Source organism: Aulostomus chinensis, chromosome 22 (genome assembly GCF_037954235.1).
Source record: "Aulostomus chinensis isolate RoL2024-O1b breed Wild chromosome 22, RoL_Achi_v1.0, whole genome shotgun sequence".
NCBI classification, from domain to species: Eukaryota; Metazoa; Chordata; class Actinopteri; order Syngnathiformes; family Aulostomidae; genus Aulostomus; species Aulostomus chinensis.
This window is the reverse complement of record NC_141341.1, coordinates 23813595-23837849: the sequence shown is the minus strand read 5'-3', so window position 1 is coordinate 23837849 and position 24255 is coordinate 23813595. Positions and strand designations below refer to the sequence as shown.

Below are 24255 nucleotides of genomic sequence, written 5' to 3'. Positions count from 1 at the left end.
CAAATTGCATGTCTTTGGATGGTGGGAGGAAGCTGGAGTACCCGGAGAGAACCCACGCAGACATGGGGAGAATATGCAAACTCCACACAGAAAGATCCCGTGCCTGAGCCGGGACGCAAACCCGGAACCTTCTTGCTGCGAGGCCACAGTGCTAACCACTGCACCACTGTGCAGCCCACATTGATGGTCATGATGATTGAATTCTTGCTTGTGTTGTACGTCGCTTTGGACAAAAGCATCTGCTAAATGAAATTGTAGAATTGTAGATGTACACCTTCCTGCAACAAAGACAAGGTCCACACTACAGTAAGGAGACGTTACCATTTCGCCAATGCAGACATGTTTGCAAAACAGAAACCACAACTAAAATTATTAATTTGTCAGTAGTGAAATCACAGATATGTAAATAGAGTTCAGAAAAATAAGAAACAGCAGATTGAATAATGCGACCATTGCATTTTTTTACTTAGTTGCTGCAGTTGAGTTATATGCTTCCCCTCTATGCGCTCATATGAAATGTAGAGATGAGAGTCATGAGGCTATTCTGATCTCTGACAATCAAAAAACAGTAACCTCTTGTTCATACTATATATGTTTGGCTCAATAAGGATTATATTAAAAGGGAAATTATAAAAGAAGTAACATTGAATTGGTTTTAAGTATTCTTTTAGATACTTTGCCTCATTGTAGTTTTTTTTCTGCTCAATTGTGGTTTTAGGATTAAAGCACACTCTGTCTGAATAAAAACTAATTCCAAATATAACCATATGCTGTATGAAATGCAGTACTGAGCTGTGAGATATTGGGCCAGGGATGCAGTGGCAGAGTGGGGCATGCATACCAATTATGATTCCATTTGTTGGTGGGAAATGTAAAATGCAAAGATTCCATAAAAATCAGCTAATTAATCAGTTGAATCAGTTAATCATTTTAAAACAATTATTTTACAACAGTTCTGATGACTACTCTCCCAGAGTCTATATTTCTTAATGCTGCAGTGTATGATTTGTGTATCACAGGAAAACACACAGCTCAGAAAACACATAACCTTCACAGCAAATAGGCCTTTGTGCTATTCTGACATCAGCAATGAAAAGGCCCAATCTTCCTGGATAAGAGACTCCTTAACTGTCTATAATTTTAACTTTGCATATGTGGTCTTTGGGGCGGTACCGTGGTGCAGTGGTTAGCACTTTCGCCTCACACTGAGAAGGTTCCAGCTTCTAGCCCCGGCTTGGGCACTGGATCTTTCTGTGTGGAGTTTGCATGTTCTTCCTGTGCCTGCGTGGGTTCTTTCTGGGTACTCCGGCTTCCTCCCACCATCCAAAGACATGCAATTTGGGGACTAGGCTGATTGGATACTCTAAATTGACCGTAGGTATGAATGTGAGTGTGAATGGTTCTCTGTTTATATGTGGTGGTCCTGCAATGGACTGGCGACCCGTCAAGGGTGAACCCTACCTCTCGCCTGAAAGCTGCCGGGATAGGCTCCAGCCCCCCATGACCCTTAACTGGATAAGCAGAAGAAAATGGATGGATGGACTACATATAGGATTTCACCACACCCACCACTCATATTGAAAAAAAGCAAAAAACATTACTAAGTTAAAAAAAAAAAACACATACCAAGACTGAAGCAATAACAATTAAAACTGTGTAATGATTGGCATGAAATCTGTTTTTTTATGGTAGGGGTGTCATAATGTCCATTAGCCTGCTAGCACTTGCAGTACATAGGAGAGCTGGAGGGCGAGTTTTTGTCAATTAAATGAACAAGGCAAGGCAACAGCCTTTGCATACAGAGATGTATAAAGGCAGCATAATGATCTAACTTTTATGCACATATTAAACTATATTAGAAATGAGCATGAGCAAAATTATACAACCAGAAGCTGAGAAGGTGGAGCAGAGAAGTGCCTGCCTTCATTTAGGAAGTAGGAGTACCTCCCAGCTTTCTCCACCATTGAACATTAGATACTAGTTATGTGTGTACTTTTTTGTTACATTGAAAAGATAAGGGCCATTTTCTCGATGTGGTCCAAAACACATTTGATGCTGACTTTAGATACTGCTCTCACAGAGATGTACTCCCACAGTGTAAAGACCCTGGTGCACTGAGTCAGTTTTTCCATCTGTTATGCATGTTAGAAGAAAATAAAAGACCCAATGTACTGTCAACCATATGTACTCACTGACTCAGAAGCTTTTGTCCATCATTATTTTTTGGAAAAGATTCAAACTTCAGGGTTTTTTTTGCAACCCTCCAAAGCATTTAAATAATTTGTTTGACTATTCAGAGCCAGCATGTCCAACATGGACATCAGAGAAGCTCATTCCCTTCATCACCTGATGAAGCCCTGTATGTCAAACAATCCAAACCAGTAGATCAATCCAGTATACTGAGCAGCATATCAAACTGGATCACTGACATCCTGAAATATATCTGGAAGCTCTTGAAGCTGCTCAGCACTTGAAACTCTCATTGCTTTGGCCTTGTTTGTGGGATCATATGAATCCAGTATTTCCTTTCCTTTTTCCAAAAAGTGACAGAACCACAAATTATCCTCACTTTGTGACCTCTCCATTTGTCTTGTACTGCAAATTTTCATAATGACAACAAAAATGGAAGCATTGGACTGAGTGTGTAAGGTTCTTGTGAGAATTTTTTTTGGTTTTATTTTAGATAATGGATTTAAAATACATATCTGAAAAAAATGACTTAGTTAAGTCATTACCCATCTGATGCAGCTGAGGAAAGCTGCTGGAAGGAATTCATATCACAAGCCTTTCATATAATGTCCATAATATAGAACCTCTACATCCTGAAAAACTCAAAATTGACATTACTTAATTGTGTTTGTCCCAGAGTCTAGTTGGGCAGGTTGCCCAAGCCACTTTAAAATGTTCCCCATTGTAATTGTCACATCAGGGACAAAACCTAACTGTGACAGGGAGCAGATTGTGACATTATTAACGCTGTGGGTCCAAATGTCAGAACCATCATTAAATGAACAGAATCTGGGTTGCCCCTCATAGTACTTTTTGGTACTCTTGGACATAGTGATGTGATAATATCCTGATATGCAAACTCCTGTGCTGGTCTTGGTCCTCTCCTGAAATGAATAAGATCTCATTTTTGCTGTCAGCAATGTTGGCTTTTATCAGTCTGTGTGTTACTGAGAAGTTTTACATGCTCCACCCTCCAGTTAGCTGTCAAACATATCCTGCTCATGGTCATGGTCATCTGCTGATTATTGCTGTCATGACACTGTGAGCTTGATCAAGAACAAATTTGCCGTTTCATGCTTCCTGCGCTCTTTTCTCATGAATCATCAATTGCTAGCAATCATAGCATAAACTTGATAATGTCAAGTTTTCTCCTGGCCAGCAATAAAGTGGAAGGGCCTCTTTATAAGTTAAAAGGCAGACAGGCACACACACACACTGAAAAGTTGGATGATCTCATTCCTCAATAAGTTTTATATGAAAGGCCTATGGTGACCTAAAATGCTCATATTGTTGCAAGCGCATTTTGTCAAGTTTTAGCTTATTAAGAGGCCATCACAACAGGATTCCAGTAATAAATAGGAATACAGGGAATATGCCCCATTTCTCTGTGGAAGCAGCAGACAACTTTGTTACATATGATTTGTATTCCACTTCACTTGCCATGGCACACCTACATTTAAAGCTATCTCCAGAAGTCTCTTTGACTTCATGGCCTTTCTCCTGAACAAAGAACCCTGGGGGGCCTAACTCATAAGCTCAGTGATTGACATCAGGTGGACATGTTAGAGGCAGTCCCAGTCGCCAACTAGATTGACACGTTGCATTCTAATGCCCTGCAGTCATTTTACAATTTTCTGCGGAAGCTGGAGCTGCGACATGACTAAGTAGCTCTCATAGCTGAAAGCTTGCTTCCTTGCCACAAAGCAGCTGTGACCTTAGTGTAGCGTCCTTAACCTCTAGAAACGGAGTAACCCACATCATCCAGGTTCAAGGTTGGACTCTTGAGTTTCAGTTGAGCAGTGGTCATTTATTTGCTCACAACAATTATTAAGTTCAGCTGGGAAGAACAGAGAAAATCCAAAATAGGGCCCTTTAGTATTTAAATAAATGAAATGAAATAAACAGAATCCAAAAGACAGAAAGGAAAAAAAAAAGTAGTGTCCTTGTTCTGTGTCCAGGTGTGGGTGTATGTGCATGTATCATCCAGCTACTCCAGTGGGGTGTAATGGGAAATGTCTTATCGCTCTCTTGTGAATGGGTGGAGTCAATAAGCATCGGAGTGGATCCGTCTCCGTCGATCAAGTTCCCTAGCTCGCCACTGAATACACGCTGCAGAAACAAAATCAATCAATTGCTGATTAACACTCTCGAATCAAACTCTCTCTGCATATGATTTTCAGATACAGAACATGCAATACACAACATTTTACACAATTAGTCAACATGAATTATTTTTAACATGCATCTCTTATTTATTTTTAACAAACTTTTTAATCAGTATTTCTCTTTTTAACCGTAAATCAACTTTCTCGATTTACCCTTTTTACCCAACATGGTACACAATAAAATGACCTGACGATATGCACAATAAACATGATCGTCATAACCAATGGTATGGTAGCATCATGGCATCCTAGCATTAGCACTCACATATAACACATAGTAACATTATCCGCCAGCTAAGCAGCACTACTCGTAGTTAGTTGTAGCTTGTGACTAGCAATCTTTTTAATGTATCTCACTCAACTTTTCACAACGTAAAACAAGAATACAACAGTTCAGTATTTCCAACTGGTTTAATAGGTATGTCTAGGCACTCAGTTGACAGAGTCCAACAAGGTTTATTACATCTAAAACCACTACATGGACAGATGTACGACGGTGTATAGTGAGTGCAACAAGTTATCACTCCATCCTCCTATTTAGTTAAAGTTGAAAAACTAAATACATTTTTGAAACAGAAACAGTGAATGAAATATTAATAATTAATAATGAACAGTTCCTGGAACACATCAGAGAACTGTAAATCTTTTGTTGAGCCATTGCAGTTGTGTCAATCATACAATAAATCTACTTAAAGTGTTGTATGCGTTCCTTTTTATGACGCTATAGGATCATACAGCACTGATGACTTCTGTTCTGATAAGTTCAACTCAGAGAAGTGAACCTAAGTCAGGTTGAGGTATGGTTGGTGTCCTATCGAGCCATTCACCAGCAGCTCTGGTCAAGCAGAATGTACATAAACACACAAATACTTCTCTTGTCAGTGCCAGCAGTCCCTGTCTTTCTCGCTCTATCCACTGTTCATGCTACACTGAGCACTGGCCTGAGTGTGTCCCCTGACCCCTGCGTCACAAACTCCTGCAGTCATTGCACCCCAGTCTTCTGCTGCATATTTAAAATATGCAAGGAGGCAATATGCTTGCAGGATGTGACCGTACATCTACCTTTTTCAGTGCATTGAAACAAGTAGTGAAAGTACACACTCCATAGCATTGCACTTGCTTAAAAAAAACTCCTAGCTCAGAACTCTTGTCCTGTATCCTTGAGTAGATCGTTCCAGTCTTTTTGCTAAGCTTAGAGCAGTTATGGTGCTGCATCTGTATTAAAAATGTAGTTTTGGCTCTGTAGTTGTGGGTTGAATGCAAAAGACAAATGTATGGTATCTATGTGTAAGAATGACCACAATTACGGCTGGATGGTACAGTAAAGAATAACTCAAAGGCAGGTTTGAGGTGGGCCACAGATGTGGTTCTTTATTCATCTGTCTTGGCAACAGCATAGAGTCATTAGAACAGCAACACTCAGGTTAGGCTGGGCAGGATGGGATAGGCTCCAGCCCCCCCCCCCCCCCCCCCGCAACCTTTAACAGGATAAGCAGAAGAAAATGGATGGATGGTATCTTTCTTGCAGTAATCTTTTTGATTTCAAAGAACAACTGAAAATATAATTCACTTGTGTTCTTAGCTTGAAGATATGTTGGCTACTGTCATCTTGCCACCTGATGAAGATGAGCATAAAGATGAGTGTGATATTCAGTGCCCCAGCAGTCTGCGTGTCTTCTTTGATATGCTGGCTGACTGCTAGAGGCCACCTTGAAATGAAGATGAGGATGATGGGGATTTTGCCAGTTCTCCATCAGATGGACACACCCTGGAAAACTAAAGCTCACACCAGACACATGTCTGCCTGGGCTGGTAGAGTTCAGATGATGAGTGCTATAATGGAAATTCTCTGAAAGAAGACTCCTGGACACTGTTGAAAGACGAATATGAAGGGAATGAGGCTAAGCTGACGAGGGTCCAGCAGTGTAAAGTGTAAACCACATGCTTACTCATTATTTAGGATGATGAGAAGCAGGTCAGGAATAGTAATGTGAGGACAAGTCTTCCAGACAACATGGAAAGATTTTTGTGTGTGCTGTCTTTTTAAGGAAAGCAGAGGTTTTCATCTTGCAGATTTTGTTTTGAGGTTCATGTTAAAAGTAAGAATAACTGGTGGCTCGAAAATCTGTCCCACTCTGAAGTTCCATCTTCAGGAGGCGGGGTTGTTTGTGGATTATAATGAGGGTCTGGTCTCCTTTTACAATGTCAAAGCAGCAGTTGAAATGAAACCTTTCTGTCTTTGGAGAGGAATTTCTGCTGGATCACTGCATGACAGCAGCACTCGGTCATTCAAAAGAAAAAAAAAATAATTTGAGGGAATCAGTGTTCTCTCTCAGGAATCCTTTTAGAGGACATAGATGGAATTATGTAATGATCCTACACAAGTCATATCAGGTTTTGGAAACAGTTGTATTTGAATGAAAAACTGCTGTTTTTTTTGTGGGATTCATTGATCGCAATTAAAAGATAAAACAACGCCAGTAACAACAAACAAATAGGACAGAAATAACAGTGGTGGGGTTTTTTCTCAGCCAATTCTAACAAGATTGATATCCTTTCTGTTGGTTGCAGTGCTGTTTCTCGCCTGTATTGTTGGATTGCTGCTCTTCTTCTATATCCAGAACAGCATGGTTCCACCATTTTCCTTCAAGGTCATTCAAAGACAAATATCAGAAAAGATGCTGGGGTTGTAGTGAAAGAAGAATGCAACATGTTTAGTTTGCAGTATGCAAAATAGGAAGGTTGTGGTTCTTATGTGCGACTTTGTAAGAGTTCAGTGTTGGTTGTGGGTTGTGTGTTCTAAAATAAATAAATGAATGATATGAAAATGATCAAACCTGCAATATTGGTTTGAGTAAATGTTGTTTTGTGTTGTTAATGTGCATGTAACATGAGGCAAATATCTGAGCTTTTTTTGTGAGGTATTCATAATTTCCATTTCATATGATTTTGTGGGGAAACTAACTCAAATGCAGAACCACGTTATATAAATGTAGAATCTGTTGGGTCATAGCCTTGACAGCCTATTGAACCAATGTGTATTAAGGTCCAAGTTTCACCTTTCATGCAAAGAATTACAACTACATGTTCACCATGACATAGGTAACATCAGGATGTTTAGCAAGCATGGTATTTATCATGTTCACATTTGTCAGTTGAGCTTAACATGCAAACATTTGCTGTTTAACACAATTTATAGAAATGTTATTGCTTTTGCAGATATATAAATATAAATCAGACTATTTGGCAACTGAATAGTAACTAATCACCAAAGCCTTTGATAAACGCTCTGAGTGGAACATGAATATACAGTGTGAAACAGCTCATAAGATAATGTCAATGTATCTCTCGGTCAAAACCATATGTGGCAGTGTCAGGAAGTGGTCCGGTGCAGGTAATGATCTGTCATCAGGGGTCTTTGTTTAGGTCCTGTAAATGTTTTAAAACATTTTAATGGCATGACATGTTGTTATCTCAATCTGGACTGACATGAAAATACATCTACCATGTAAAAAAAGAATGCACATTCACGATAGGGGGACTTATATACTGTGGGTGTCTGATCTACAATAATACCAATCTGTCATTGGGCTGCGCTTCGGTCATTAGGTTGTAATAGGCTAGATGTTGAGCAAGCCGGCTTTGAATCATTCTACTTTGGATTTTGGCTTCTAAGAGGGGAAAAATAGGGAAATAATCAGGGAATCTAGGGAATATGCTCTCTAAAAGAGCAAGTAATGCCTCCATCAGCAATTTTTGCAGGGATGATATATGCTGCATTGTAAGACAACAGGACCTTTGGTGCTCCCCTTACCCTGCCTCAGCCCATTTCTTGAGTCAGCTTGTGCTCCTACACCATAAACTGCCACTTTTAATTTACCCATTATTTGCCCACTTGGCTGCATGTCCCCCAAAAGAGTGTGTCCACTTTCTCCGAGTCAATATGGAATCCAGCCAGTCAATCTCATCCACTGCACCCACATTTAGGAAGTGACATGTTGATTCTGAATCATCTTTTTTGGAGTCACCATAACCTCTCCTCCACTCAGGCAGTCTCACCATTATACTGTACTTCCATTTCATTAAACAGGACAATAGCTTTGCTGCAGTGCATTCATTATTTCCCAGAAATGAAGTTTGGCGCATCGCTCTCATAAGCATACCAGTTTAGCTGATGGGATGGCAAGATGTAACATGTTATCCGTGATCTCTGATATCAATCATGCTCTTCTGTACAGAAATTTCATTTCAAACACTGTTAATGAGTGATACTTTCTCTTCTCCTCTTTTTGGATGGAATCATTCATTGTCAAACCAGCTCAAGTTTGAACTTATTCCTGTGTTGTTTTTTTTCAGACTTTGGAAGCAGTGCTGAACTTTAAGTACTCTGGGGGAACAGGCAAAGTAGAGGGCTACTACAGGGAGCTCTCTGTGGGAGTCCATGTCGATGTGGAGCCGTCCGTGTTCTTTACCAGGGTCAGCACCCTCCCTGCTACTAGGTAAGGAACTGAGTTAATGCAGTCAATCAAAATAATAATGTTCCATTGTCAAAAGCCCACAATACATTAATACTAACTCCCAAATATCACTTAGACATAGGCTGACAGGCTGGGCAGACATTGTAGTTATAATCCAGCTGATCTGGGGTGCAATTTGGCCCTACTGACATTTACAGGGTTCTTCCTGACACCAAGCTAGCTGAGAAAGATTATTTGCCTAGATGATTCCTCATGCATGGTACAAATGCATGAGCTGGTTACAGATCCAAACTTAAAACTCAAGTCCTAAATCTGCAGACTCAGACTGCCTGGATCATTTTGAATATGTTTGATATCTAGAATTTTAGATTGGGATTGTTATGTCAGTTCTTTCTCAATGGAACAACAATAACCACTGAAAAGCAGTCACAGAGCTTACGAGAGAGTCAGCAAGAAACAGTAAACATTTTAACCCTGAAAGTAGGAGTTTGTAAGATCTATTGATATCTAGCTGTAAAATTGTTGACTGCATCTACTTTACCTAACCCTTTGCTTAAGAGAATCTATCTATAGTGGGATAAGAATAAAATTAGGAACATTTTCAATGATATCAATAACAAATATAAACATTGCTGTCATGGCCCAATATTTACAGATGTTGATATGATCTATATAAAAACATGTTTCAATGGAGTTTTTTGTTTTTGTTTTTTTTTACAAAAGTCTTTCCTATCTCTATATTTTCAAGACTTTATGAAAAATCACAAAATCTTATATTTGCCACTTTGTTTCCCAGCAAAACTGGGCTGGTATAAATATAACATATTTACAGTTTTGCTTATTGGACTGAAAGTGATACATTAGAAAAGTACCAACATTGACTCATACAGAATTTACTTCGGTTTGTCTGCAATATGATGAGCAAAGCAACTGCTAAAATATTTTTTTCTGAAAGGATTTTGGACCAAGAATGGGAATATGGTTTAAAATTCATCTCCCCTAGTCTTTGCTGGACCTAGCTCTCTGCCCTTGTCATGATATCCCTTCTGCACACTCTGTGTGTTATCCCTGGTGTAAACAATATGAGACTGGAGTTGTTGGGTAAATGCATTCGGTAACAAATGTAGTTGTTAAAAAAGCCCTAGATTAAATAGATCTCACTGCACTCTGCTAACTTATTTAGAAAATGCAAGCAGAAGTATGCTATGGGGACAGTGTTGCTTGAAGTAGGAGCAGAAGTAGATTGGCCATCTAGCAACCAAAGGGTTGTGGTCTTGAGCCTTACTTCCAATCGTGACTTTGATGAAGTGTCCTTGAGCAAGGTACTGAACCCCAAGTTTCTCTTGATAAGTTGGTTGATGCCTTGCATATCAGCCTCCACCATCAGTGTATTTGTGTGTGTGAATAGGTTAAAAAGGTGAATGAGGCAACATGGTGACCTGCGTGGAAGGGAACCTCCTTCCCGATGGAATAAAGGGCACATTCTGAGCTAATGGAAACATCCATCCATCCATCAATCCAACCATCCTTTTTCCACTGCCTATCCCAGCTGCCTTTGTGCGAAAGGTGGGGTACGCCCTGGTCAGGTCTATTCAGAAACTCCTGTTAATGACAAGATAACTCCATTTCACTCTGTTTTCTACAGTAAGAGTTGATTGGTACTAGAAAGACAATGTGTTTCTCTGCTGTTCTCTGCTCTAAGCATCCTCTTTGACCTTTTCTTGGAATGTGAATGACACAATTCAATGTCCATTTTCTTTTGACCTGCTCTCCTGCGGCTTTTGGCTATATGTAAGGTGTCAGAGCTATTAAAGAACGTGACTAGCATGTGTGAAATACCCAGTGATCCATACATAAGGGGACCTGTTAAAATCCCATTCACTCTACACAGGAAAATGGCTCTATTGGGGGAAATTAAATGGTGTTTTGATGTGTTTTTATGAAGGGCTGTATCTTCTATAGCAGCATTTTACACCTCCTATAGAAAGAAAACCTCTGGTTCTTCTATGACAGCATTTCAAATCACCATAGATATGGTGTTGGGAGCAATATGATGTTTAACGAATTGGGAATAGAGTGCAAAGGGGCGGCATGTCTTGGAGGTAGAGTGGCCATCTAGCAACTTAAGGGTCACTGGTTAAATCCTCACTTCCACCAGTGACCGTGTCAAAGTATCTTTGAGCAAGATACCGAGCCCCTAATTGCTCCTGATGGCCCTGTGACGGACTGGTGACTTGTCCAGGATGAAGCCTGCCTCTCACCCAATGTCAGCTGGGAAAGGCCCAAGCCCCCCTGCCACCCTTGACTGACAAGCGATATAGAAAATGAATAGATGGATGGAAGAAATAGGGTGCAGTGTGAATAATTAAAGATTTCAAGGCTGTTTGCCTGGTTGTTTGGTGGTTGTTTGATGCTGTTAGAAAGTTTTGACACTCACTTTATTTAGAAGGTTTTTATCTGAAACCAAAAAGTGACTTGTGACTTCACAACTCGGTGAAAGCCAATCATGGTCAAGTAGTGGACCTGTTCAAACTTGATGTGGAAGTATTATGGCTTCAGTGGACAAACAAAGAGAACTGACCTTGTAATGAAGAACAATATGGAACATCTTGTTTCAGCATATAAACCTTGAAAAGTACCTTATATGCTAATGGATATATTGTGGACTAATTGATGAGAGCAAGAGTAATATTTAGATAAAAACAACTTTTCTGTTCAGTGTTGTTAACTGAGGATTTTGCAACTAAATAGTTACATGCATTTACTCACTAAAATGCCTTAAATTAATCATGCCAGTCATTATTTTCCAAAAAAAATAACTGTCTGATTGTGTCAGCAAAAGGTGATGACAAATGCAGAAAATAAAGTCCCCTCAACACAACATCTACATGCTTGAAAACAAATACACAAAGCCAAATAGGTATCCATCTTAACAGTTAATAATTGCTCTGTCATGTTCCCCAGTTTTCTCATTGGCTTGCTTTCCCTTTGTCACCAGGGAATTGCATAGCGTGGTTAGCTGTCCCTGCCTCTAAGTGCTAGCAAGTGTAAGAGAAAGACACTAAGACAAACTGATTATTGATTATGATTTCTGTCACTATGAAGCCATTGTGGATGAACTTGGTGAATTTTGGGCAATATTGTAAATTTGCAATGCGAGGGCCACTGATTAGATTGCTACAAACATTCTTTACCTCGTCATGTTCTTTGGTAAATAAGTGTACATTTAAGCGTTCGCTGTGATCTGTCTTTCTCAATGTTATAGTGTGGCACGTAAATAAAGACAAATCCCACATAGCTGCAGTAATGCTTGACATCCTCACATAGTCCACTCCTCTTGGCAGCTAGACATGTTTAGTATTTGTAATACTGATCTCTTTCATGGTATGTTTTCTTTTTATTTTCATGAATGCAAAGTATTTTTTATTCTGAATCCTACTCAGAACTGAATTTTGATTCCAAACACTAGATATTTGTGACAACATTTCAACAAGGGTGATCATGTTTCTGAACAAAAACAACCTAAGTCTAATTCTTAGCTCCTTGGCAGAAAGAGTTTTGCTTTACACTTTCAATGTAAGCATTGAAATGTTCTTGAGTCATTCATTTGTGTCAGTTCGAATTTACATTTTGTAAGTTTCATCAACAGACTCACTTTTATTTCTTTATTTTAACAGGGGTGTCTTTGTTAAGATGAGGCTTTATATCTGAATTGCTGCATGCAGCTTTTTATTGTTGCGGAAGATTTTCTCTAGTGCTTACTGGGATGCTGTAATAAATCACAGCTTGCAGTGCTTAGAGAAACTCCATCCGTACAACAAAGTCATACAAAATGATTTGTGACATTTATGATTTTTGCATTGAGTTGAATATCCAGAAACATTAGTATTTAATCAATATTTCTGAAACAACACTTTAAACTATTTAAGAATGTTTTTTGTGAAAATGAAACACACTTGTATGTAATCAAATTTTGTTGGGATATCGCCATTGTCGTCGTCGTCGTCCACTTTATCTGGTTGCTCTGGGTTGCGGGGGCAGCAGCTTCAGCAAGGAAGCCCAGACTGTCCTTTCCCGAGCCACTTCCATGACTTTCTGCCGGCAACGTGTACCAGACTCTCACTCCTCCAGTAGAAAGACTGAACGGCCCTTTGTAAGGGGCCATCCACCCCATAATCCCAGAGTACCCCCCACAGGGTGCTCCTGGGAACATGGTCATAAGCCTTCTCCAGATCAACAAAACACATGTGGACTGGTTGGTCAAACTCCCATGCCCCCTCTTTACGAGGGTGAAGAGCTGATCCACGATTCCACAGCTAGGACAAAAACCACACTGCTCTGCCTCAATCTGAGGTTCGACTATCGTTCTGACCCTCCTCTTTAGGACCCTGGTGTAGACCTTTCCAGGGAGGCTGAGGAGTGTGATCCCCCGATAGTTGGAACACACCTTCTGGTCCCCTTTCTTGAAGATGGGGACCACCACCCGGTCTTCCACTCTTAACGGCACCGCCCTGATGAGATACCCAGGGTGGATCTCATCCATCATCATCATCTCATCTGCCACCGCGGAGTTGTTTAACTGCCTTGGCGACTTCTGCCCCGGAGATTGGATGACCCCCCCCAGCACTCCTCAAACTCTGTCTCCTCCATGGAGTATGTGTTGGTGGGATTGAGGAGTTCCTCAAAGTATTCCTTCCACCGCCCAATTATCTCCCCAGTTGACGTCAGCAGCCTCCCCACTGTAAACAGTGTGGGCAAATTGCCAGCTTCCCCCATGAGGCGACGGACAGTTTGCCAGAACCTTTTCAGAGCCGACCGATAGTCATTCTCCATGGTCTCACTGAACTCCACCCATGCCTGAGTCCAATAACTGCACACCACTCGGGTTCAGGGTGGGCATGCCGTTGCTCCCAATCACACCCTTCCAGGTCACGCTGTCATTGCCCACGTGAGCATTGAAGTCTCCAAGTAGGACAATGGAGTCCCCAGTCGGGGCACCATCTAGTACAAGGACTCCAAAAATGATCGGTACTCTGAACTAGTGTTCATACCACAGTCCACAGTCAGGACCTGTTCCCCAACCCAAAGGCACAGGGAAGCAACCCTTTTGTCTACCAGGGTAAACCCCAATGTACAGGCAGAGAGTCTGGGGGTGATCAAGCCCACCCCGGCCCTCTGCCTCTCACTCGGAACAAGTCCAGCAAAAGAGAGAGTCCAACCCCTCTCAAGAACTTGGGTTCTGGACCTGGAGCTATGTGTCGAGGTGAGGCCGACTTTATCTAGTTGGTAACGCTCAACCTCTTCCACCAGCTCCTTCCCTGCCAGAGAGATAACATTCCATGTCACAAAAGCCAGCTTCCATGCCTGGAGATCAGACAGCCAAGGCCTCCGCCTTGGACTGCCGCCCAAGCCACAATGCCCCAGACCCTTCCAGTTCCTCCTATGGGTGGTGGGTCCATGAGAGGATGAGTTCATGTATCCTTTTCGGGTTAGGCCTGGCCACCAGGTGCTCACCATCGAGCCCCTACCACAGGCCTGGCTTCAGGATGGGGCCCCGGTGCTCCTCTGGGCTGGGTACACAAACTCCTTGGTGTTACTTCCATGAGGGGTCTGTTGAACTTTTTTTTGTCTGGCCCTTCGCCTCAGACCAGTCTGTCTTGGGTGACCCTACCTGGGGCAAAAATGCCCCCGACAGCATAGCTCCTAGTGTCACTTGGGCACTCAAACTCCTCCACCACAACAAGGTGACGGTTCCAGGAGGATATTTTTTGTTGGGAGGTCTTAAGAAAATCAGGCCAATCAGTAAACAGCACTAGTGCTACCTGTTCCTGGAACATTTGAACGACATAGCAGCAAAATGGCTGTGATGACGTATTTGTGCTTAATAGCAGGCCTAAAGCGGTTAAAAAGTTAATCGAGCTATCATTTTATTTTAAGTCTTGGATGATTAGCCTGATAATTGTATATACGTTTGCTTTTAACATCAGAGAAAACTGTACTGAAACATGTTAAGTTACTCTTCGCCTCTCCTCCTCCATTGAGGGATGAGGAGAACCGGCTCCCTTCTGTTTTTAATACTCATGCTGACATTGTATTCAAAAAGGTCCCTGAAACTTACCATTAAGTAGATAAGTCCCATATAGAGGGAGTATAACCCTCTCAGAATTGGATATTCAAGCCTGGAAGTAAAGTGAATTTTCAGAGTACTTACACAATAAATCCATCATGATATTCTTGGATGGTCCATTTTCAGCACAGCCTAAAGCGACCATCCCAACTGGGGTTTGACCAGCGACAAAGGAGAGCCAACATGGACCCTGCAGATTAGAAACCCCAGCAGCAGCATCTTCTCCAGTCCTAGATAAGGCTACAGAATACTTCCCAAACAAGTTGAGAGCTAGACACATTACTCTGAAACCAATGGACTGTGACGTTATCGCTCTGATTTGCAATAAAGACAGAAGTAGCCTTGTACTTCATGAAGCCCCCTTGCTCATGTATAGCACCATTACATTAGCTTATTTTTGGCTAGCGCGTTGTTCCCTGTCTCAAATCAACAGCTCGGAGGTTTTTGCCAGGAATGAATGGCTTTGAAGTACATTAACAGATTACCATGACACCACAGCAGAGGTAAAAAAAGGAAAAAAGAAACACTACATATCACTTGAATGGACCCTGAATTGAGTGTGTTTAGATAAAATGTGCACTTCCAGTATTAGCATCATAGCAGTGGCTATTAAAATGTGTAAAAATGTCAATAATAATAAATAACAGAAAATATCATTAATCAAGGTAATTATTGAGATGATATTTTAACTAACAAAAAAGTTATCATGACAAGCCTACCTACTAGGTTTTTGTCAAAGTTGGCACATATACACTGAAATAATGAAAACCACCAGGGGAGGGAGTGAGACCGTGATTAAGATCCAGGCTCAATGGGAACGGCCTTCTGCTTCGACCAATTGGGGGGAAAGACAGCAGGAAAGCGGGGCAGAGACAAGGAAGATAATGCAGAAAGACAGATATACAGAATGAAAGAGAGGGGCGGAGATAAAGAGGGAGAGAAACAGAAAGAAGGAATATGTCATATTTCCATGCCAGAATAGAGCCACCAAATCAGCATATATTGATTGTCAATGTACAAAATTTACCAAAGTGTGGGCTCAGCACCACTGATCTTTGGTTTAAAATCTCCTCACATATTCTGTGCACTATGATCATTTTTTCTAGCATTTTTGAGGATGTTTCAGGAAAATGATCAGAATCTGGTCCTTCATCACTGTGGTATTTTACTGTTGGCATAGAAAAGGCACCACCTTTTAAAATGCTATTTTGCAACAATGTCCTTTTCAAATCTATAACACCAAAATGGTGACCTGCTTTTTAAATTGTTCATTTGGATGAAGTTGTCACAGAAATGGTGTTGGCATTCATTAACCTTCTTTTTTAGTCACTCTATGACATACCACTCGCTGTACCCGGAATAATCAGTGGTGAAGGTCTTCTATGTTCATGACAATCTCTTCAAAATTTATTTTCATTTCACGTTTTGCACTAAGACACTAAAGGGGGCGGTAGTGTAAAATTAACTACATTCATATATTTCTTCACAAGCAGCGCACATAGACACGTTTTTTACTTAATTGAAAATTTGTAAAGAATTGAATCCACACATGTTTTTCTTAGTACCACCAGGGATTACTTTGTTCCCTCTTCTTATATTATTCTGTGGAGAGGAATTTCAAAAATCCATAGGCTGAAATTGGGAGAAATAGTTGGGAACCCAATTGGCAGTTTTGAATTATTTATTCAGCTAAGATGTCTGTGCCCTGTGTTTTACCTCAGCAGAATACTTATCTAAATTATACTGTGTTATGATTCAGACAGTTCCTTAAAATTCCAACTTCAGTTTAATTTATTGGCATCTTGGTGCAGTACTAGGATCAGGTTCTCAATGAAAGTGTTCAGTGGTGTCTCGGGCTCGCGCTCATGCCTTTTAGCAAAACTGTTAGCTGATAGTACAAAAACCCAATGTCTGTGCCTATATCCCCAGTTTTGTTCCTTCTGTTAATCTTGGGTACTTAGTGCATTTGCAGTGAGCCCGTGTTTCTTAACTGGATGCTGTGATTGATCAGCTCAGCTAAATGCATTGGCATATAAATCAGTACCTCACCCCACTCACCACCATTAATTATGTCTGACAACAAAGACAACAAGACAATTAAAGAAACATGAGTAAGCCTTACAAAATATGCTCCTTTAATTGCCGCTGGAGTAGGAAGGAAGCTAATGGGGGGAGGGGGGAGGGGCAACAGGACCTGAAGGGATAATGTGGTGAGGTCCTACATATTACTTGTATAAAGAATCAATGTTTGCACCTTCTGTTTACTTTTCGTCTTGTGATTCCACTGCATATGTTTCTTTTGCAGCATACTTTACTGTATATTCATCTTTTAGAATCTGCGGGGCATTCAAGGAAAACAAGAAAAAGCCCTAACACACCTTTGATATAGAATAAATTATATGTTTATATCTGTGGATTTCCCCACGTTTGTGTGTATATATATATATATTAATCTGCCCCATTTTGGGGAGGGCAATTCTGCACATGTTCTGTAAGTCCCACTTTTGTATTTATTTTGGTCAAATAGTGCACAGTCATAGAGGAATCATTCTTGTGGATGTGAGGGTGAAAACAGATCATTTATGTTTACGAGAAATGTACAGCATGATTAAGGCATTCATTTGTCTCAATGGTAATGTAATGATTGTCCTATTAGACGAACAATCTTCAGAGTGCAGATAAACATGCATGTTTTCCTAGACCTACTCTTTCGGTAAAGCCCTTTGAGACAAACTGTTTGTGAAAACGGGCTATACAATATATCGATTAATAATGTCACTTTTTTCAGGTCACTTACTGCATCAACATTTACAGCATACATGAATCCTTGCACTTAATTATGTTCTATATGTCTGATTTATCTCCTCCCTCTCTATTATCCCTTCCCCATTGCTTTTTTTTTTTTTTTTTTGAGTAAATCCGCCAAGCCAATTGATTTTGATCCTGTTGCCCTGTATGAGGAGTTGCATTTCTGTTTTCCGGGAGGTTTTTTTGGTTCACTTTCAACGTCATGAACATATCACAACACCGAAGTCTCTAATATCTTGGACTTGTATTCAATCTTTTGTAGCCATATTGACAACAGCATGGAGGACAGTGATAATGTTTTGGTTGCATATTTAGTCCAGCCTATTTTGAAGGCAGGAACATACTGTAGATGAATTGAATTTGTAGCTAAGATGAAAAAAGGTTGTGGAAGTTAATGGTGAAGGCAACAAGCTTTTACTATATATTTCATATCTGACAGAGCTCATAGGTTCCTTACTATCCAGCTAGAGCCCTTCGCTCCCGGAATAGGCAAGGCAAGGCAAGGCAATTTTATTTTTATAGCCCGTTTTCACGAACAGTTTGTCTCAAAGGGCTTCACATGGCATCATAACAACATCCTCTGCCCTTAGACCCTCACATTGACTGAGGAAAAACTCCATAGAAAAGCCTTTTAACAGGGAAAAATCTGAGAAACCTCAGGGTGAGCAACAGAGGAGGGATCCTCACCAGGACGGACAGACGTGCAGTAGATGTTGCTACAGACAAGAAAACAGTTTACAATGCAAAATGTGGGAAACATGGAAATGTTAACAGTTGAAGAAGGAAGCTTCTGGTAGGGGAGGCAGGGAGAGCAAGCCAGCTTGATGGGGGACTGGATGGCAGACTGGTTCATGGAAGGGGAGGCAGGGAGAGCAAGCCAGCTGGATGGGGGACTGGATGGCAGACTGGATCATGGAAGGGGAGCGCAGGCCGGTGTAACAGTAGGGAATAAGAGGGGGGGGGTGGGGGGGCGATGCAGGCGGCGGTTGGGGCTCTAGTGGATCTGTGGAAACACAGAGAGACTGCGAGAAACCAAGGCCAAACTACAAAGTGCAACAAGTAATGGTAATGACAGTTCCAAAAGTGTGCGGGGAGGAGAGCAGGAGAGAGGGGGAGAGGAGAGGAGAGGAGAGGAGAGGAGGGAAGGGCTCCATGTAACCTGATGTGTCCCCCAGCAGTCTAAGCCTATAGCAGCATAGCTATCAATGGTTCAGAGCTACCTGAACCAGTCCTAACTGAAGGCTCTGTCATAGAGGAAGGTCTTAAGCCTGGACTTAAACGTAGTTAAAGTGTCTGCCTCTCTGACCCATGGAGAGAGCTGGTTCCATAGTAGAGGAGCCCGGTAACTAAAGGCTCTACCTCCCAGTCTGTTTTTAGAGATACTGGGAATCACTAAAAGACCTGCATTCTGGGAGCGGAGTGCTCTGGTGGGACAGTAGGGACTAATGAGCTCTTTCAAATAGGATGGAGCTTCATCACTGAGAGCCTTATAAGTCAGCAGAAGGATTTTGAAGTCGATTCTAGGTCCTACAGGAAGCCAGTGGAGCGAAGCTAAAGTGGGAGAGATGTGTTCTCTCTTCTTAACTCCTGTCAAAACCCTCGCTGCAGCGTTCTGGGCCAGCTGGAGACTCTTTCGAGAGTATTTAGGACATCCTGAGAAGAGAGAGTTGCAGTAGTCCAGCCGAGAAGTGATAAATGCATGCACCAGTTTCTCAGCATCACTCTGGGAAAGGATATTCCTAATCTTAGCGATACTTCGCAGATGGAAGAAGGCGGTCCTAGTCACATGCTTTGTGTGGGAGCTGAAGGAAACTCCTGGTCAAAAATGACCCCAAGGTTCCTTGCAGTTGTACTCGGAGTTAGGGTGATGCCATCTAGAGTAGTGATCCGATTCAAGAGTGTGTCCCTGAGGTGTTTAGTTCCAAACACGATGACCTCAGTTTTATCTGAATTTAGCATTAAGAAGTTAGAAGACATCCAGGATTGAATGTCTTTCAGGCAGTCTAGCAGATGAGTAAGCTGGCTTGTGTCGTCTGGCTCCATCGACAAGTAAAGTTGTTTGTCGTCCGCATAACAGTGGAAGTTGATCGAGTGCTTCCGTATTATGTCACCTAATGGGAGCATGGAAAGAGTGAAGAGAATCGGTTCTAAAACTGAACCCTGTGGTACACCATATGTAACTCTGCTGTACTCTGAGTGGTCATTATTAAGATGAACAAACTGAAACGTATCTGACAAGTAGGACTTAAACCATTTTAGGGTAGTTCCTTTAATCCCAATATCATGGTCTAGTCTCTGTAGCAGGATGCTGTGGTCGATGGTGTCAAATGCAGCACTGAGGTCCAAAAGGACAAGCATAGAGACGAGACCTCTGTCTGAAGCTATAAGACGATCATTAGAGACTCTGACCAGTGCTGTTTCAGTGCTGTGGTGTTCCCTGAATCCAGACTGGAAGGCTTCAAAGAGCTCGTTGTTGTGCAGATGTTCATGTAGCTTCTCCAGGAAAACCTTCTCAAGGATCTTGGAGATGAAGGGGAGGTTGGATATTGGCCTATAGTTGGCTAATACATCTGTGTCAAGAGAAGGTTTTTTAAGTAAAGGGTTGATGACAGCCACCTTAAAGGCCTGTGGCACATAACCTGTCACTAAGGAAAGATTAATTTGATTTAATATAGAAGTGTTGACTAGAGGGAAAGCATCCTTAAGGAGGCTTGTTGGGATGGGATCCAGCAGACAAGTGGCTGACTTGGAGGAACCGACTGCAGAAGTTAATTCTGACAGGTCGATGGGGGAGAAGCTGTCCAAGTATGCACCAAGTCTGGGAGGTGCTTCTATGGGGACTGTAGTCTGTCCTCCATTACTGGCAATCTTTGTTCTAATATTCACAATCTTTTCAGTAAAGAACACAGCGTTCAAGAGTCTGCAAAAGTAGAGTGGGAGGCAGAGCCTTCAGTCATCAGGTCTCTCAGTTTCAGTCCAGGACACAGACAGCCTCTCTACATTTAAGAACGGACTTGCAACCTTCTTTTTTGATCAAGCTTCCAGTTAGGGCTGGCTTTGGCTTGCCCTGCTACAGGCTAAGAAAGCCAGGGAATCTCCCATGCAACACTGAGCTTCTCTCTCCTCCTTTCTCTCTATGTCCTCATCTACACATACTTTTTACTAACTCAACCTCTTCCCCAGAGCCTTTGTGATGTCCCTCTTCCCAAAACCCTGACTGATGCTGCTGCTGGTGGAGACTGCAGACCTTAAGGGGCTCAACCTACCACCCTTAGCATCAGTGTTAGTATTAGTACTAGTAGTTGTCACATTAGTATTTCCAATACTGTACTGACATTAATATCATCATTGTGCTTGTATGGTATTTGCTAGCCCCCTAGACACTCACATTATACTGAAATTGACTGCTTAAGTAACTGTTAGATATCATTATTGAAAGCTATTTTACTATTATTTATGCTGTTGTGGGCCCCCTGTCCCTTTGTCTTTCTCTCCCCCTGGTCTGTCTCATATCGACTTGTACATGCCCTGTCCATCTTTCACTCCCCCTCCTGTCTCTCTCTTTGTCTCTGTCGCTTGTTTCCTTTTCTGTCTGTCTCTCTCTCTCTCTCTCTCTGTTCCTTATCCATCTTTGTCTCTAACCCTGTTTCCCCACCCAACCAGTCAATGCAGATGGCCGTTCCCATTAAGCCTGGGTCTGCTTGACGTTCCTCCCTGTGAAAAGGAAGGTTTTCATTGCTGCTGTTACAGGATGTGCTTGCTCATGGAGAATGGTTGGATGTAAATTAAAGAATATGGTGCTCGACCTGCGCTGCTTGTAAAGTCACATGAACTAGCTTTTGGTGTAATTTGGTGGTATATAAATAAAACTATTGTTGATATGGACAATTAACATTTTTCCATGTGCACTGATGTTGGAGCTCCAACCAGTCCGTGTATGTATGTCTATGATAGTAAGTGGAGGAAATCAGACACAGCTTACAGCAATCAACTCAATCAATGAGGGCTGGGGCTGAGTCAATAGATACCCATGTCTTCGAGAGGGTCATTTGACCCGGGAGTGATGAGAGATTAAAGTTGTTCCTATTGCAGAAAAAAAAACATAGGTGTTGTTTTTTGCCAATCGGAATGAGTCTTTATTTACCTACCTCTCCTTTGGATTCACATGTTTTTCAAACATTTTACTTATGTTTATATCTATATAATGCATTTTTCTAAAATTAAAATTAAACATTTTTTTTTTGTATGGCACCAATAGTATTTAAAATGGAATCAGCAATTACTGGATTTTAAAATCTATGAATTGGCAGTACAGTTAAGCAAGATCTGCTGATTTTAAGCATTTGTGTATAACAAAAACCTACTATATATCCCATGCAGCATGTACTGAAATATTGCACATGAAGAATTTTGTCACATTTTTCCAATACGACATATGAAACTTTTAATGGCTGGACTATTTCTGTTTTTAGATATCCATTCCTTTCATCAGGTATTACCAGGGGATAAAGCCCCCCACCTACTTGGGGTTAAAATTAAGTCTTTGAAAATCCAGTATCATCTCTCTCGTCTTAAACTAAATCACAAATTGGCCCTCTTATGATCTGCATGAGAAAAGCAGGCCTAGCATGATTGCCTGCTCCAGCCAGACCTGGGGGCCTGATGAAAGCTCTGCTACCTTTGATGTTATGACAAAGACTGATGCACTTCACACCATGTCCTCTCTTGATGTTGCACATTTGATGTGTGCTTGTAAGTAGTTGTATATTTTTAGAAAGTAATTTTACTCTATACATTAAGTATATAAGCATACACTCAGACAAGCCCTGATGCTTAAGTTATATACTGTAAGCATCAAACTGCCCTATAGTCATGAGTGATTAAATTATTTTTGTTATGTACTGTATATGTGTGAGTGGTAAAATGTTATGGTCTGAAATAATGTGCAGTATGAGTACACTGAAGCAGAAAACTATCCTCCTCAAAGATGTTGTGATTTTTGAGATACTTCTTGCATCTGCGTCTGTCCACAGCACTCGACAGTGTCATCTACTGCTTGACATCTTCAACCCAACAGAGCATGAGCTCACAGTCAGCGCCAAGAACAACCAGGACCTGGTTCTTCATGCCAGTGAATGCCAGAGGTGGGTGAATTAACTCACTTTACTCACACAGTATACAGTTTGACATTACTAGGCTGTTAATTCTCTGAGAGTAATGTTTCCCACTGGAAATCATTATTTTCCATGTATGTCTAAGTATGATTTATGAAATCATGCTAATGGATTACAGTGTTCAGATCTTTCTCCTTTGGGTAGCTAATTGGTTTTAAATTTTGGGTTTCTGGTATTTTTTTGCTGGGTTGTCTTTCCATCTGTCCATTCTATTCTTATAAATTAGATATCTCTAAATTTTTTCTAAAACATCAAAAGTCAAGGTCATTGCCACCTTAGATAAATGTCCTTGGATTATCTTGGTATTTCTAGTTTTTATGGCAAAAGCATTTAAAGTTTCCTGTCAGGCAGTCACATTCTCATCAACTTGTTCTGCACAAACACATTCTGGCCGATATTCAATGCCATCACAGTTAGGCCTTGATAGAATAATGCAAACAAAATGCAGGGGCCTATATTATGAAGCAAAACCCGCATATCCAGCATATCTACAATTTGTACGACAACTGCCGTCTGGTATTAGTAGTATTATGATGGTGATTATCAACTTGCTACATATAGCCATTGTTTCTTTCACATTTTGGTAGTGTGTTTACATGAAATGAGTGGCCAGTAGATGACCAATGAATGATACGGAGAGGTTAGGAGCTGTGTATTTCAATCAAGAGAAACAAACTACAACACAGTTTTTGTAAAGCAGGAAGGAGAACTGGGAACAAATAGCTGACTGAGGGAATAAATAATTCAAGAGACTTAATATCACTGGTAATCACCTTTGGTGTCATTATTTCAGCTGCAGAAGAGGCTTAATACACAAATGTGCCAGTTGTGAAGAAACACAGAATTAAACAGTCTGCAAGAGTTAGACTGTGATCTATCTCACTGGTTACATTTGGTTCCGCTAACGGGAAAATATAAATAGTTCCCTATGAAAAAAAATGGGATCGTTAATAGGTGCTCATCTGGAAATATCATTGTTTTTCCCATGACCTGCACACTGATGTAAAATTATCAATTGGACGAATGGTAACAACTTATCTCCTAACCTGCTCCAGAGCGGTTATGGTCTGTTGCATATGTTGATACGTATGCTGATATACTCAGCTGAAAAGTCAGCCACCTTTGTCGTACAGAAAACTGGAATGAGAGTGAAATTACCTAACATTCCATTATTTATTATATTGTTCATCCAAAAGACATTGCGTGAAGAAGAGACATTCAGCAGTGCAGTTCTTGATAGTTTTTTTTTTTTTTTTTATCTCTTTCCACACTGA

At 41.0% G+C, this 24255-nt stretch overlaps 1 protein-coding gene across 2 annotated transcripts in view; it reads left to right on the top strand.

Annotated features, from left to right (window-relative positions):
* The window catches only part of trappc9 (trafficking protein particle complex subunit 9), a 242188-nt gene that overhangs the window by 117114 nt on the left and 100819 nt on the right, over positions 1-24255 (top strand). For both annotated transcript variants that reach the window (XM_086193247.1, XM_086193246.1), the window contains 2 exons: positions 8751-8893; positions 22841-22951. In XM_086193247.1, coding sequence (XP_086049373.1) covers positions 8751-8893; positions 22841-22951 — 254 coding nt within the window. The remainder of the gene's footprint in view (positions 1-8750; positions 8894-22840; positions 22952-24255) is intronic.